A 12,249-nucleotide genomic window follows, 5' to 3' on the forward strand; every position below is an offset into this window, starting at 1 on the left:
CCATACTCTTTGGATTGAACAATGAAAGTTTTTATAAAACGCATGAAATGTTCACACAGACACTCAAAGTTGGGCTGCCTCTTTCACAACTCAAGTAACTTACAAATCATCATCACGTCAAAGTTCAGTATCATTTTAACAAAGAACCAGTAAAAATTTGTTTTCATCGGCACAACTGCCACTCAAAAATGACTCAAGGGCCTCAGAAGCCCCATAACTTGTTGATAAATAATACAGCCGCACAAACTTTTATCAAGGAGGCACACTTGTGCCTCTATAAAGAGGCGACCCACCACAATGTTAAGCGATTTCCGGTCCTAGCGGTCGCAGAGAGACAGCGGTAATCGCATTTTGTAGCCCAAGCTCAAACTAAGAAACACGCAAATTTTCTTCCTCCTCCGACTGTATCTTCATGGGTGAGAGTGGGCCGGAAGCTTTGACCCTCCGACCACCGCCCCCCCTTAACGTTGTCCGGTTGTGTTGATATTTAGAGTTTGATCTTTCCTCGGGACCGGGAGCTTATCCTCGAAATTTCAGCTCAGTCCGATGTTTTCCAAAAACCAAATATAGCCACTTAAAGTTCAAATTTTTTTTTTTCTTAGCCACACCTACAGGCCTGAGTTGGCAACTGATCCGGGTGAATGAGGACTCATTCGAAGCAGAATTCAACTTATTAGGGCCTTTGATATTTTCAGATTGAACAAGCTATCCCCCGAATTTACATTTACGAAAAACCTCATTTTTCTATAAGAGCCCGCTATACGCGGGCTCTCACCATTTTCCTATAGAAGCCCGCGAATACGTGGGCTCGTTGTCCTATAAGAGCCCGCAAGGCCCCAAGCTGTCAAATCAGCTAACAGTTAGTCAAGCAATAATAAGTAATAAACTGTACAAAAACGTGCAGAAATTATTTGAAAAAAACTACGTTTTCTAAAGAGTTAAAGAGGCTGAGTTACAAGGTCGAACCTTAAAACGTACAGTGATTAGGAGGCACAGTTGGGGCTGCCGCCCCCAAACCCCGCTTTCGCAGCCTTTAAATAAAAAAAGTGTTTTAAACTGAAAGTAAGGAGCGACATTAAATCTTAAAACGAACAGAAATTATTCCGTATATGAAAGGGGCTGTGCCCTCCTCAACGCCTCGCTCTTTACGCTAAAGTTTGACTTTCTCACAACTCTTTTTGTTAAACAATAAAAACTTTAGCGTGAAGAGCGAGGCGTGAAGAGGGCACAGCCCCTTTCATATACGGAATAATTTCTGTTCGTTTTAAGATTTAATGTCGCTCATGACTTTCATTTTAAAACAATTTTTATTTATTTAAAGGCTGCTTGGGGGCGGCAGCCCCCCCAACTGTGCCTCCTAATCCCTGTACGTTTTAAGGTTCGACCTTGTAACTCAGCCTCTTTAACTCTTTAGAAAACGTAGTTTTTTTCAAATAATCGGAAATTACAAAATCCAGAACCTTCTAAAAACTAAAATTGCTTCCATGAACGCTTAGTCATTTAATAATGACAGTATATTATAAGCTAATATTATATAAAATGGCATGTTATATGTTATTTATGTGTTCTTTTTTGTTAATAAATTCTTCCCTATCAAAAATAGCATGTCAACAATGAAGTAATTGACAAATATGGTAAATTATTGATTTTTTCCACCTATAAATATTTGAAATGAAACCGTAGATCACCTTAAATCACTTTTGAGCAAACCGTATAATAAAGTGAGTAGTTTTGGGATAATCTCTCTTTGTATTTTTGTCCGCTTTTGGTTTCATCGTTGGTCTAATCTTTTCAGAAAATGGCGACCACTAGACAGAAAGCCGCCTAGATGATGTGATCTTTTCTATACTACATTGCTGCCACGTCAAATGATTAAACGTGATGCCCAGTCATACCATAGTCACTTTTTTAATGTTTATTTCGCCATTTTTTTGGGTCAGAATAAATTTGTACTTGTGTTTTTTTATTTGGCTTATTCCCTTTTAATCCAGCTAGTTTCAATTCTTTTGAACATTTTTTTCATTTTGAGTTTTTTTTTTCATGACTAGCCCTATTATATTTTGCTTCTTTTTTTTAATATTGAAAAGAAAGTAGGAATTCGACCCATCTGGGTTTCCGATAGAAAATTTTAGAAATTAAATTTTATCATGCATTTACACTTAGGTATTCTGTTTTTGCTTGCTTATTTTGTGTTTTAAATAAAACACACCAGTTGGTTTGTGTTTTGTGTGTAAGTTGCAGTAAGTTGAAATGGTAAGAACAAGTTGAAATGGTAAGGTTTGAAAATCGTATATCAGCACTCATTTGTTCCCACGTATTGTTTATAATACTGTGTCTTTGTATCTTTCGCCAGAGTCATACAACAGATTGGGAAAATACTATCATAAGCAACTTCTAATTAAGCAAATCATTTTAGGTCTGAAAATATAATATGCATACTAATTCTCGATCTTGAAGGAAATATAATGACTAGCCTATACGTCAACAAAAATCTAAATGAATGCTATTATAACTGGATACTATCATGATAGTGTAAGGTTTTTTGACATTACAGCATTTGGAATTAACAAATAAATAATACATGAAACAACTACTACAATGATGCCACAAATAAAAACTAAAAAAGCTCAAAGCAACTACTTGCAATTTCAATCATGTTAATTTTTGCCCTGTGGCAGCTAGTGCCGACAAGTTGTGCAGTTATGCTCATAGTGTTGGAAACTTGTTATTAATTATTAAACCAATTAAAAGTGTCTTTTAATTATTTTGACCACGTGACTCGTTTTAATCATTTTAGCCGTGATCAAACATTTTGGATTCTAGTATGCCAAGCCATAGCCTGACGATGCTTCAAGCAATAATCCCTGACCCGAGCCGGTGCCAAAAACTTGACGAGACGAGGGGGGCAACGTCATAAAGAAAGATTTAAAGGAAATGGGAACTTCGTGGGCGGGTGTAAAAAGGGAGGCTTTGAATACATTGGGGTGAAGGAGGAGCAAGCGTAGCTGTGTTGGCCTTAGGCGGCTTGGTGCTGCGGTGAGTTGTTAGTAGTAGTAGTAGTACATCATGTAACTGGATCCCTTCTTCGCAGTCACCGTGGGTTACACACCGTGGATTCTTTCTCCAGTCCCCTTTGCAACTCCCCTTCTTCCTCTTTCCCCATCGATCCTATCCCAATCCCTTGATCTCTCCTTCCGAAAGTATCAAACTCCCGTGTTTCGACCAAAGCTACACCGTCCCCCTTCGTAACAAGTTTTCGCCATTAGAAGAAATTGATCCTGCGGAATCGCTGGAACACCAGAGAACTGTCTGCCCAAGGACTAAGGTGAAAACCAAGGTAAAAGAATACTCTTCTGATATTTTTGCTAAAGTTTAAATACGGATAAGACTATTGAGCTGGAGAATTTAGCTCATGCAATTGGGCTTTAATAGTAGCGGTTACAGAGGTTCATATCCTGATCTACTTGGTTCAAAATCCAGATGTTCAAAATCCTGATCCAGAAGTTCAAATCCAGAGATCAGAGGTTCAAAATCCTGATCTACTTGTTTATCTGGTTATAAACAAGTGATAAAGCTACACCCAGATGACCACTCGCTTGGAAAAAAGGAGGAGGTCTTGCAATTTATATCAATGAGAAAATTCCAGCTTCAAAGACAGAGGCACCTGCGGTTGATGATTATGACGAGATTTGTTGGGTATTTGCCAAGCACAAACGCCTGCCCTCCTATTATAATGATATTGATATTTGTGTTTTTAATTATTCGCCTGGACAAGATGTCAGTTCTCAAAAAGCTTTCCGGGAAAAACTTCAATTAAGCGCTGACTACGTACAAGGTAAATACCCCACGAACGGTATGCTCTTGCTTGGTGACGCTAACGAACTAAGACTTGAATCTTTGGAAGAAGAATTAGGTCTAAAAGAGTGAGTTACTTGCCCAACAGTAAAAAGTGAAATGGCTCTGGACCGCATAGCTACTAATATTCTTAGTTCTATAGGAAACCATCACCAGGCCCCCTAATAGAAGACAGCTACCATTTCAACCCCAAGCAACACCTACACCTACACCATTGATTGGTCTCGGTAATTGGCTCACAACTGAAAACTGGGACGGCATAAATTCTATGGCAAATGGGCACTGCTTTTCAAAAAAAACTTCTCGGAATTTCTGTTTCTATGCTACCATTTCTATTTTTTTTTTAAGTAACAGACGCTTTTCAGGAGACCATCTAGACGTTACACAATGAGTCAAAGCCCTAAGTAGGAAAATGAGACAACTTTACAGAAATAAAACACAAAGAAGCGACTACGCTGAAGAATAAAATCAGAGGAATTACCTGTCAGGCTGCGGTAGGGTACTACCAGGGGCGTAATTTGCTATAAGACAGGTGGAGGAGGAACTGTACCTCCAGACGTCAGCCTCCCTCACCCTCCAACCGCAGTTTGACCCCCCCCCCCCCCAGGCTGAAATTTGGTTTCTTCAAAATCTGTGTCAAAACTAAGATAAGCGTGTGTAATTCAAGTATCTACAGAAACGAACAGTTTTTTTTAGAATATCTTTACCTTTATGGTGCTATATGGCTCATTTTCAGTTTTCACTAACATTTTCACTTGATTTGGAAAAATTGGCTCCAACTTTGCCCCCATCCCCCGGATTTTGACGAAATTACGGCAGTGGGTACTACCGAAAGGAAGCTCTCAATTATTGGATTCTAAGCCTAGACAGTTGTACAAAAGGATAAAACAAATCACAGGCAAAACACAGAATGGACTGGAATTTTGGCTATGATGATCGAGGTAAAGAAACTGCACATTGCCTAAATACTCACCTGGCAGCGATTGTTCAGTCATTTCCACCGCTAAAATCAAAGAATTTTTTGGCTCCATCTCCAGATTGCATGGATTACCAAATCATAACGGAATGTGAAGTTCACCTCAAATTGAAGAAAATACAGAGGACCAGTATTACACCACTCGGTATTCCAGTATTAAGATATGGCTATCGATATCCACTGGATATCGATATTCAGATTTTTCTGGCTCCATCTACGGATTGTATGGATTTCCCAATCATAACGGAATATGAAGTTCGCCTCAAATTGAAGAAAATGCAGAGGACCAGAACTACATCACTCGGTATTCCGGTATTGAGATATTGCTATCGATATCCACTGGATATCGATATTCAGATTTTTCCGGTTCCATCTCCGGATTGTATGGATTACCCAATCATCTCGGAATATGAAGTTTGCCTGAAATTGAAGAAAATACAGAGGACCAGTGTTACACCACTCGGTATTCCAGTATTGAGATATCGCTATCGATTATCCACTGGATATCGATATTCAAATTTTTCCGGCTCTATCTCCGGATTGTACGGATTACCTAATCATAACGGAATATGAAGTTCACCACAATTTGAAGAAAACGCAGAGGACCAGAATTATACCACTCAGTATTCCAGTATTGAGATATCGCTATCGATATCCACTGGCTATCAATATTCAGATTTTTCCAACCCGATCTCCGGATTGTATGAATAACCGAATCATAACGGAATATGAAGTTCGCCTCAAATTGAAGAAAATGCAGAGGACCAGTTTTACACCACTCGGTATTTCAGTATTGAGATATCGCTATCGATATCCACTGGATATCGATATTCAGATTTTTCCGGCTCCATTTCCGGATTGTATGGATTACCCTATCGTAACGGAATATGAAGTTCGCCTTAAATTGAAGAAAATGCAGAGGACCAGTATTACACCACTCGGTATTCCAATATTGAGATATCGCTATCGATATCCACTGGACATGGGCGCCCATAAGCTGAATCCCAGGGGGGGGGGGGCAAACCTCGTCTAATTGGCACTTTTAATGATATATAATAGAAATCTCAGAACAAAAATATAAAAATAAGGCAGCATCATTCAGCAAGAGGGGGCATGTGCCCCCCCCCCCCTTATGGGAGCCCATGCCACTGGATATCGATATTCAGATTTTTCCGGCTCCATCTCCAGAATGTATGGATTACTCAATCACAACGGAATATGAAGTTCGCCACAAATTGAAAAAAACGCAGAGGACCAGAATTACACCACTCGATATTCCAGTATTGAGATATTACCATCGATATCCATTAGATATGGATATTCAGATTTTCCAGCTCCATCTCCAGATGGTATGGACTACCCAGTCATCACGGAATCTGAAGTTCACCTCAAATTGAAGAAACTACAGAGGAACAGTCGATATTCCATTTGATCTCATTAAGACTTTCCCCGAATTTTGAGTGCTCTGTTAAATTTAATATTCAACAAGATTACGATATCAGGCCAGTACACGCCAAATTGGAAAAAGAGATTTCCCTGATGTGCGCCCAATTACGATGACCCCTATTTTTAGCAAGATATATGAAAGTTTCATCACTGGGTGGCTGAAAACTTTTATTCTGGATAAAATGGACCCTTGACAATTTAGGATTATTCCAAAAAGTTCGAAAAACCATTATTTAGTAGGTTTGCTTGATAATATTTTAAAGCATCTAGATGAACCAGAACGCTGGGTCATACTTGACCCAAAGAAAGCATTCGATTTGATCTGCCATAATACCCTTATTCACAAGCTATTGAAAAGTTTTAATGTTGATGTATATTTGGTAAGAATAGTTGGATATTTTCTTTCAGATAGAAACAAAACAACTAAGCACAAATCACCCTATTCTGACCCCCAGCAAATCTAGTATGGAGTTCCTCAGGGAACAATTTTAAGCCCTCTACTTTTATTAGTTATGGAAAATGAGTTGGCAAATGATGAGTCGGATTGCTTTAAGTTAGTTGATGATTTATCAGCGCTGGATCCGGGTTAAAAGTTTTTCAAGCGCCACAGATAGAATCATGGTGGGTTTATCACGCCAAACGGAGGAGGGCAAAATGGTCGTCAATCAGAAAGAAAATCACTCATATTAAGTTTTTCTTTTCTTAGTTCTTGCTTAACTGAATGTTTCAGGTTTCAGCATCGCAGACATCAAACTCTTAGATATATCTCACAGTAACCTAAAGTGACAAAAAATAACACAGGAGATGATCAAACGGGCAAAACTGGGCATCCAATCTTTAAAACTCCTTGCTCCCCTCCCCCCCATTTCTTGCATATTTCCCTTACGTTTATCTGACCACTGGTAGAATGTGCTTGTCCCGTTTTTAATTATGACCTGACTTCGGATCAGAAGAACCTCCTGGAAAGAATCCAATACCGAGCTCTTCTGGCAGTTTCTGAATCCCCTAAAGTCCTTCATTGCTCCATTTTAAAACAATTTTCCCTTACAACTCTTTTGGCACGCCGTGATGAATTTGGCGTAGATATTTTGGCAAATCCACGGCTTCGTGAAATACTTCCACCTGAGCATCTCCATTTGCGCCAACGGCTCCAGTAACAAGTAGCCGCACTGCTACCTAAAATTCAGCCGGTAACAGCATGGCGCGTGCGTTACGCAAGCAGTTTCGTTCCCTCGTTCAATCAAGGTTTTTAATGCTACACTCGTTCGTCAATAATTCTACATATATATCTGTTTTAGTTCATTTTCTTTTTATTCGTTGTTGATTTTGAGGGTTTCTTTTTAAATTTGAACTTAAATTTATTTCAATTTCTTTTTTTCAGAAAGTTGGATACTCAAATGTTTTAAGGTTTTACTTTGACTCTGTTTGTGTCATTTCGAGCTTGCATATACATTTGTATGATGATGGCTGTAATTTATTATATATTAAGTAAGTGTCTTACCTTCTATTGTTACAAGAACTGCCACTGGTGGGCATGACCGTGTAAGGCGTTTGACAACTAAATGCGTTTGAGTAGTATAGCCTGAAATGACCTATAATATTAATTATTATAATATTATAAATTATGATATTAATCATTATGATACCAGCTTTATGATACCAGCCCGAAAGTAGTTGTCTTAATACTCGAAATTATCAACTACCAGTACAAAAACTTACTATTCTAACTTTCCATGCTTTGTACTGTTTATCGTATTCGATCTTCATCTCCAAATATCGTCGACTATATTCCTTCTTCTTTTCTTCAGGGAGTGCATAGTAATCATCTACCGAATCCTTCATGGGTCCACCCTAGACAAAAAAGGAAAAAAATTGAAAACAATGAGATCAATATGCTTAGTCCACTAACAAATAAATTAAAGATAAAAAACCAGAGTATTTCATCCTTAACTTTTGAATTCTAAATAACCTAGATATTTAATAATCTAATGAACAAAATCCAAGAAAAACAAAGTACGCTAGATCTATTAAATGCAAGTAAAACAAGTTATTCCACCTGTGCCACTTGGAGCCAGGCCAGGCGTTTCACGAGAATTTATTAAGTTTACGAGTCTCTTCCACGTTGGTCCAACGACAGCTGGGGATGAACCCCAATAGGTCCAAGCAGATGGGCTTGGCCAAAAGGGCCGAGCAGAGGTCAATCTATTGCACAACCGCAGGTCAAGATTAGATCTACAACAGAATATGACAGACAACACAATAAGATTAAAGATAAAATGGAGTAGAATTATTGATGTTGATCTAACAAACAAATATTTGAATAAATAATGTTGGTTTGTTAATAATGTTGAGGAAACTCGAGAGCATCAAATCTACTTCTACTGTACCTGGTAGAAGTCGAAAGCCTACTCAACTTAATTTCTATTGATCTCCAAAAAGCATTTGACCTTGTCTGTAAGAATATATTAGTCCAGAAACTTTTCACTGAATTCAACATTGACTTTTCCTGGTGAAATTCGTTGCCTCTTTCTTATAAATAGATCACAGATTGTCAAATACCAGACTGATTAATCCAATCCCCTCCTTGTTCATAATGGAGTACCTCAGGGTACTCTTCTAGGTTTACTTCTTTTTTTCACGTAATGATCTCGCTAAAGAATTCCTTGACAGATGAATATTTGTTGATGACCTTGCGGTTGCTGAAAACTATTATAGCAATTTCAAGAGTAACCCTATGCCGTATTCTCAACGACATTACTCATGATGCCTTGGAATTAGATACGAGAGTAATCCTGTCTCCATCCACGATACTTCTAATTCATTTCCTTAAAAAAAAATCCCCCTTCTTCTTAATTCAATCCCTCCTGTAATTTCTGCGTTTCCCTTGAAATTACTTGGTGTCATATTTTCTTCTACTCTAAAGTGGGATACCCATATTAACTATATTATCCCAAAAGCTGATGCATTTATCTCCTTCCTTAATCTTTTGAACAAATTTTGGGTCCCCCTTTCCCGTTCTTTAAGGATTTATACCTTCTTTGTCCCTCCGAACCTTACGTATGTTTATGCGGTTTGGCACTCTTGGATTTTGCGGGAAAAGTTGGATAAAACTGAATCTATACATTCAAGGAACTTGCAAATAGCTTTAAAAGAATGCAAAGTTCCATACTCTTTTCTTCAAAAAAAGCTAGGTTAGAAACACGTGGGTGCAGTAGAGTCAAGTTGTGCCCCCGTTTTTCAAGTAATGCAATGCAAAACGCTCACAGGGGAAAAAATTCCCCAAAAAGACACTCCCCACCAAAGCTCACTCAACCCGGGCCGTCCCTCAGTCTGTTCCTATCTTGTCCCCTATTGGCACCTTGAATTCAAGATATGAAAAGACACTTGTCCCTTTTATTACGGATATTTGTTGTTTTTTTTTTGTTCACTAATCTCCTCCTTTTTATGCTTTTATTGACCCTTTTTAATTTTCTATTTTAATTTGTTTAATTTTTTTACACGACATGGCCTATAAATGTATATACATATTTTTTTATTGATTTGTTTGTTGTTCTTTTTTGATAATTTTGATAAAACGACAGTGATAATTTTGCTAGTTTTATGTGTATCTTTTTAAACCTTTTTTGATGTTATACTGTTTTTTTTTGTTTTTTTTTTAATCCAAAAAACGAATTCGGCCCAGCTGTGCTTGTGATTGTTAATTTTTTTTTTGATCTTATAGTTATATTTATACAGTTATACTTATAGCTATACTATAACTATAGTTATATATTTATACAGTTATATTAAATACAATCCTTATTTTTTCAACCTTATCTTATCGTATAAGAACAAAAAACCTGCACAAGTGACATGTTTGAATATCACATCCCATATCTCCTAATTACAGTTAGTCTCTCTTTTCTTCACAATCAACACTTGTTCTGCAGTTATTACGGCTAGTTTACGTGACAAAAGACAGATTCTATGAGTAAGGTATAAAAAATGCGTCTTCCTAAAACAATGTGAATCCTTAGTATTTTGAAAATGCTTTGAATGTATTATATCCATTTAAATTTAATATGAACTTTCAACAAAAATCAAATGATATTTTCAAGAAGGAAAACACAAATTTTTCTTTTAAATTCTAGGCTATTACGTGTGCAATGGCTCTTTTCTCAAAAGCTCTGTTCACTTTAAAAAAAAAAAACTCCAAATTAGAAATAATTCCTTCAACCAAGCATTAGTCCAAAAATAAAGTGACCAGAAAAACAAATTGTACATGGGTACATCTAACTCGAAACTTTTTTTTACCGGAAGTTTTTTATTTAGTTTTTTACCGGAAGTTTTTCTTTATAGAAGTTTTTTTTTACCAAAAATTCTAATAATAGAAATTATACACAGTTGGTCGTAGTTTACATGGTAGTATTACTCCGAAAGTGATACATTCATTTAAATTTGACAGATTTTTTAGTGGAGTTTATTTTACAAATAATAACGTATCTAACTTATACTGAAATGGAATAGTGGAGCCGGGAAAACAAATCGTGCCTGAAAATTATGAATCACATTCCTCATTATATAACTCATTATACATCTAATTTACACTTATATCAATATAATTAACTTTGAAGACAAATCTTACGTTAAAAACATAAAACATCTTCCTAAAAGTTAAATAAGTATTCTTGTTTAACGAATTTTTTTTTACAACTGCCTCTCAAATATCTCGCAATTACCCTGAAAGTGATATATCATTTACATTTGACGAAGTTTACAGTGAAATTCATTATATAACTTGTGTGTAGGCTATATCAATGTAAGTAACTATGAAAACAAATCATGGATGAAAAGCACCAATCACATTCCTTATTATATAATTTATAATGTACCTAATTTATCTTTTTATTAAAATCTTTCAATACGAAGATAATTTTAATGAATAGCACATTAAAAATCCGTGTTCCTAAAACAGAAACGACTGTTCTTCTCATCATTTAAGAAACAAGATACAATTCTGCTAATAATATTTACCAATTGTTTTGAAAATCATATTTTTAGTGGAGTTTCATGGAATTTTCAGTGGCAATAATGGAAATTCTTTGTGTATTTTCCCTGGCTCTAAGTTGGGCTATGAGTCCGCTCCGTAAAATACTGTTGAACTACAATCACTTTTCGGTAGCAAGGGCCTCTACATGAAAAAAGTATATATCAAAACATGCTTTTTGCACGGAACGTGCAAAACGGCAATAAGCTCATGGGGGGGGGGCGATTAAAATTTATCCCACCTATACTTATACAACTCATACAATACAGTTCATATGGATTAAATATTTTTAATTAAATAAATTTTAATTAAATAAATATTACATATTTTGCAGACCACTGATATTGAAATTAATTTATTACGTCATTCATCAACTTGTATACGAAGATAGTTTTAAAAAAAACATAATTTTATTTTAAATATCGCGTTTTATTAATAACAAAAGTATGTAGATGTAGCAATTTCCTTTAAATGAGCCCTTAAATAGCTCTGTATGAAGTTCCAGTGCCCTGCTAGCTGCGGAGAAAAAAAAAGAAAAAAAGAAAAAAGAGGACACAGTACTACCCATGCATAAAAGCGATTTTCCTTCCTGTTCAAGCCAGGGGACTGTCAGCTTCCTGTAAAGAGTTTTCGGCCATGGCAATTTCAATGGTGTACCTTTGTTTATTCTTTTTTATTCGCATCATTTGCCAAACTTTACCCATTTTTTTCTAAATACTTTGCAATTACTCTGATTATGATAGTTTCAGTGAAATTTCCTATATCTCTCGGTGAAATTTCGCTTAAGTTTTCAGTGAAAAATTCAATATCCATATTACATCCAAGACTCCAACTTGATTATGTGCACATTATTGGAAGTTGCACTCACTCATCAACAAACCACTTAAACATTTTTACAACAAAAAAGCCCCTCAACAAGACACTTACTCAGCAAGAACCTAAAACC

General features: G+C 36.4%; 1 protein-coding gene across 4 annotated transcripts in view; it reads right to left on the reverse strand.

Annotated features, from left to right (window-relative positions):
• Positions 1–12,249, reverse strand: part of LOC148951834 (transcription factor A, mitochondrial-like) — a 50,108-nt gene that overhangs the window by 628 nt on the left and 37,231 nt on the right. For all 4 annotated transcript variants that reach the window (XM_089088737.1, XM_089088736.1, XM_089088738.1 and 1 more), the window contains one exon: positions 7,997–8,128. In XM_089088737.1, coding sequence (XP_088944863.1) covers positions 7,997–8,128 — 132 coding nt within the window. The remainder of the gene's footprint in view (positions 1–7,996; positions 8,129–12,249) is intronic.

Source organism: Artemia sp. Qi Xiang Cuo, chromosome 5 (genome assembly GCF_049724085.1).
Source record: "Artemia sp. Qi Xiang Cuo chromosome 5, ASM4972408v1, whole genome shotgun sequence".
In the NCBI taxonomy this organism is placed as follows: Eukaryota; Metazoa; Arthropoda; class Branchiopoda; order Anostraca; family Artemiidae; genus Artemia; species Artemia sp. Qi Xiang Cuo.